The sequence below is a fragment of the Miscanthus floridulus genome, chromosome 7 (genome assembly GCF_019320115.1).
Source record: "Miscanthus floridulus cultivar M001 chromosome 7, ASM1932011v1, whole genome shotgun sequence".
Classification (NCBI taxonomy): Eukaryota; Viridiplantae; Streptophyta; class Magnoliopsida; order Poales; family Poaceae; genus Miscanthus; species Miscanthus floridulus.
The window spans coordinates 125,007,231-125,010,826 of NC_089586.1; the positions used below are offsets into that span (position 1 = coordinate 125,007,231).

Below are 3,596 nucleotides of genomic sequence, written 5' to 3' on the forward strand. Positions count from 1 at the left end.
ACACCTGGCTCGTGGCAGAGCACATGCTAAAAAGAGCCATCTCTGTACAAAGCAATTCAGACGGACGTATAGTTGGGCCAGGATGCGAAAAAGAAAGGTCATGTACATTATGTGCATCGCCCGCGACCGTCCCCCCTGGCCCTAAGGGACCATCGTCTACGTACGGCAGCCTCGGATCCATGCTTTGTTTAGGCCATTACATCCACACATCTCCAATCTACCGTGGATCGATGCAGTTCTTTAATTTCCCTCCCTGCAGTTTCTAGCTAGCTAGGGCCAATTCGTCTTCCTCCCCCACGTAAATAAATGAACATGCAAGTTTTTCATGGGTCGTCGTACCTCATGCCACTAAATGGATCGAGCTGCTACCTTAGCTGCTTGTTTCTAACACTGTAACACACTTGCAAGAAACAAGCAGTCTATCTTTACTAATCCTTTTTTCCTGTCGATCATGACCGAGGAAGAAGTTTTATTTTTCTGAATTTCGTCATCAATCACTTGTATATAGCAGAAAGGGCCACAAGAATGGGAAGCTGCTCTAGTTAAAACTTGAATTTCAGACGTACGGCAAAAAGTACGTAGAAACGATTATTTAGAAAACTATGAGAATTGACATGCGCTGGAAACTGCTAATCCACAAGCAAGGGGAGATCGGAGACCTAAATAAAAATAAATAAACAAGAAAGAATTACAAATGGAGGTCCAAGCTAACACTCTCCTTCTGGTGGCCCAATTCACACCTACCTAGCTTCTTCTCCGGCGACGTGGACGAGCACGACGAGAGCGAGGGCGAGGGGGACAACAAGCTCATCACCGCCTTCTCGTCCTTGCATGCTGCCCCCTCCCCACCAGCCGGCCCGACCAGGATAGCCGTGCCACCAGCGCCGTGCCGGCCGGACATGCCGAAATTCTCCATGGTCGCAGTAGTGGTCGTCGCCGCAGGGGGCGGCACCCTCCAGAGCCCCGCCGGCACCGGGCTCCCGTTGATTGGCTGCGACATAGAGCCTGGTCCTCCGCCGCCGTAGGGCCCCGCGGGGCTGGCGCTCGTCCACATCGGGTAGTGCGCTGGCCGGGGTGGGGGCAGCGGCAGCGGCGGCGGCGCGGGGTGGTCGACGAAGCGGCCGCCGCCGAGGTGGTGGTGGTGGTAGTTGAAGAGGCCGTACATGTGGCCGGGCACGTAGCGGTGCATGGCGAGGGAGGCCTGGAGGTGGGCCCGCTTGGCGTGCTGCCGCTCGCGCTTGTGCGCGTTCTGGTGCCCGCCCAGCGCCTGCGACGTCGGGAAGTTGCGGCAGCAGTAGTGGCACTCGAACTTCCTCTCGGCGGCCGCCGCGCCGCCGCTCTTGGCGCCGCCGTTGCTCTCGGACGTGACCGTGCTGCCGTTGGCGGCGTCGGGGGAGTCGGCCACGGCGTCCTGCTGCTTGGCCTGCTGCGCCTGCCGCTGCTGGTCGTTGGAGAAGTCGCAGCCGAACAGCCGGATGGTGGCGTCCCTTGGCTGCGCCGGTGCCGGGGCTGGCCGGATGAACGGCAGCTGAGAGAAGGAGTCGACGCTGCGCACCTCCTGCGGCTTCGCCATGGCCGGCTGCGAGCTAGCTGCTGCTGCGCGCCCCCAAGAAGCTAGAATTCTACCTGGCTAGAGAGCTCGTTTAATTTCGTCGTAGGTTGTGAGGCGACAGGCAAGCTTTGGTATATGTTTTCGTGTATGTGGGTGTGAGCTCAAGAATCTGGCTACGAGTTGGTGCGGTTTTAAGGGGCCCGGATGGGCGCCGTGACTGCGGTGAGGTCGGAGAGGGAGGAGAGCAAGAGGAGGGCCGGCCGGGGGACCATGCAAGCAAGCGCCAGCCGAGGGGACGGAGGAGACGACTAGGCTTAAAGCTCCCTCCCTCTCGCCACCAAGTACAGATGCATGCAGCTGCAGTGGCAGTTGCAGCTGCTGGTTGTGCCCTGGCTGGCCTGCTCTCGCTCCGCCGGTGCGTGCTAGCTATATAGCTATAGCTAGAATAGTCTCCTCTCCTAGTCCTAGCGCATATGAGGCCACCTCATCTCGTCTCTTCTCACCACAACTCATATATTTGTTGGCAAAATTGGCACTAGCTATAGTACAGATTTGTAGTACACGCAGAGAGAATATAAATAAATGTGTTAGCTTTTAGAAAAAATCGCCATGCTATATTATTGGAATAGCTGCAAGCTAGCTCGGTCGTGTCTTGTCTGGTGCAACGCAACGCTAGCTAGCTAGCGCTCTCCGGCATCAGTGGGAGGGCATCAAGTGGTGGGGAGATAGCAGATGAGGGGTGTTGTGCGACGCCACCTATCCATCGCTCTCCGCCTCTCCTCTGAGGCCTCTGGATTGGCTCGAGGGTTTCTTTACGGGAGGTTGGCTTCTTTAGAACATGAGAGACGCGGAGGCGGAGACCACAGGTGGTCCTCCTGGGGACGTACGGCGACGTGCTTGCCCCTGCCCGCCCTTGTGTGTCGTTGCGTACTGTCCCGCTGCTCACGCTGCATGATTGCTGCATGCCAGTGCAGGGGCCGATGGATGGTGGATGCTACATGCCATGTTTTCATCTTTTAATATAGCCCCGTGGTGATGAGTCAAATTTTCAAAATTTAACTAAATATATAAAAACTGCTGTATTTACGATGCCCCATAAGTATATTTGGATTTATAGTAAAAAGTATCTTTATAATAAACTTATTTAGAGATGCAAATACTGTTATGAACGACGTATATGAATATGAAGTAAAGAATCAAGCCACAGAGGAGACACACGATTTAACGTGGAAAACCCCTCCGATGTGAAGGGGAAAAACCACGGGCACCAGCCAGCAACAATCTCACTATCTCAAGAGTTTTGGGTTACACGCCTATGGCGGCTTACAAGAGAATCAAGTCTCCACGAAACCCTAGCAAGGGTATATATACCGTACCGTACCGCGGGGGGCTCCGCCCCCCGCACCCCCCGAGCATAGGGGCGAGACCTGATGGGCCGGCTTCAGACTCCGCTACGCTCCGGCCCAAGCCTCCAGCGACGGGCCTCCGCTTCGCTCCATCAGAAGCCTGGCCTATATTCTGGAGTGAATTTGGAACAACTCCAACAAACTCCACCTTGAGACAAATTCATCTTGTATCATAAATCAACCCTTCGTCCTGAACATAACAAAGATAGAAAACCACTGGTGCCAACAATAGTCTCTTGGACTATCCAATTAAACCAACTAAGCTTGAGCACAGCTCAAACTTAGCAACAGGAACAGGCTTTGTCATCATATCAGCAGGATTATCATGAGTACTAATCTTGCATACCTTCAGCTTACCTTCTTCAATCACATCACGCACAAAATGATACTTGATATCTATGTGCTTAGTTCTCTCATGGAACATCTGATCTTTAATGAGGTAAATTGCACTTTGACTGTCACAGTGCAAACTTATGCAAGATTCAACTCCACAAAGCTCAGCGTACAAACCTTTCAGCCAAATTAATTCTTTGCACGCTTCACAAATAGCCATATATTCTGCTTCAGTAGTAGACAAAGCAACAACTGACTGTAAAGTAGCCCTCCAACTCACAGCACAACTGCCAACAGTAAACACA

The 3,596-nt window shown here is 53.3% G+C and overlaps 1 protein-coding gene across 1 annotated transcript; it reads right to left on the reverse strand.

The window, feature by feature from the left end:
• Window positions 1–574: 574 nt before the first annotated feature.
• Window positions 575–2,007, reverse strand: LOC136464624 (zinc finger protein 8-like). Its single transcript, XM_066463575.1, has one exon. It carries the CDS (start codon window positions 1,571–1,573, stop codon window positions 689–691), a length of 885 nt encoding a protein of 294 aa, XP_066319672.1. The 5' UTR covers window positions 1,574–2,007; the 3' UTR covers window positions 575–688.
• Window positions 2,008–3,596: the final 1,589 nt, after the last annotated feature.

Coding starts and splice junctions, on each gene's coding strand:
- LOC136464624 (XM_066463575.1), bottom strand. CDS start 1,573: ATGGCGAAGCCGCAGGAGGTGCGCAGCGTCGACTCCTTCTCTCAGCTG.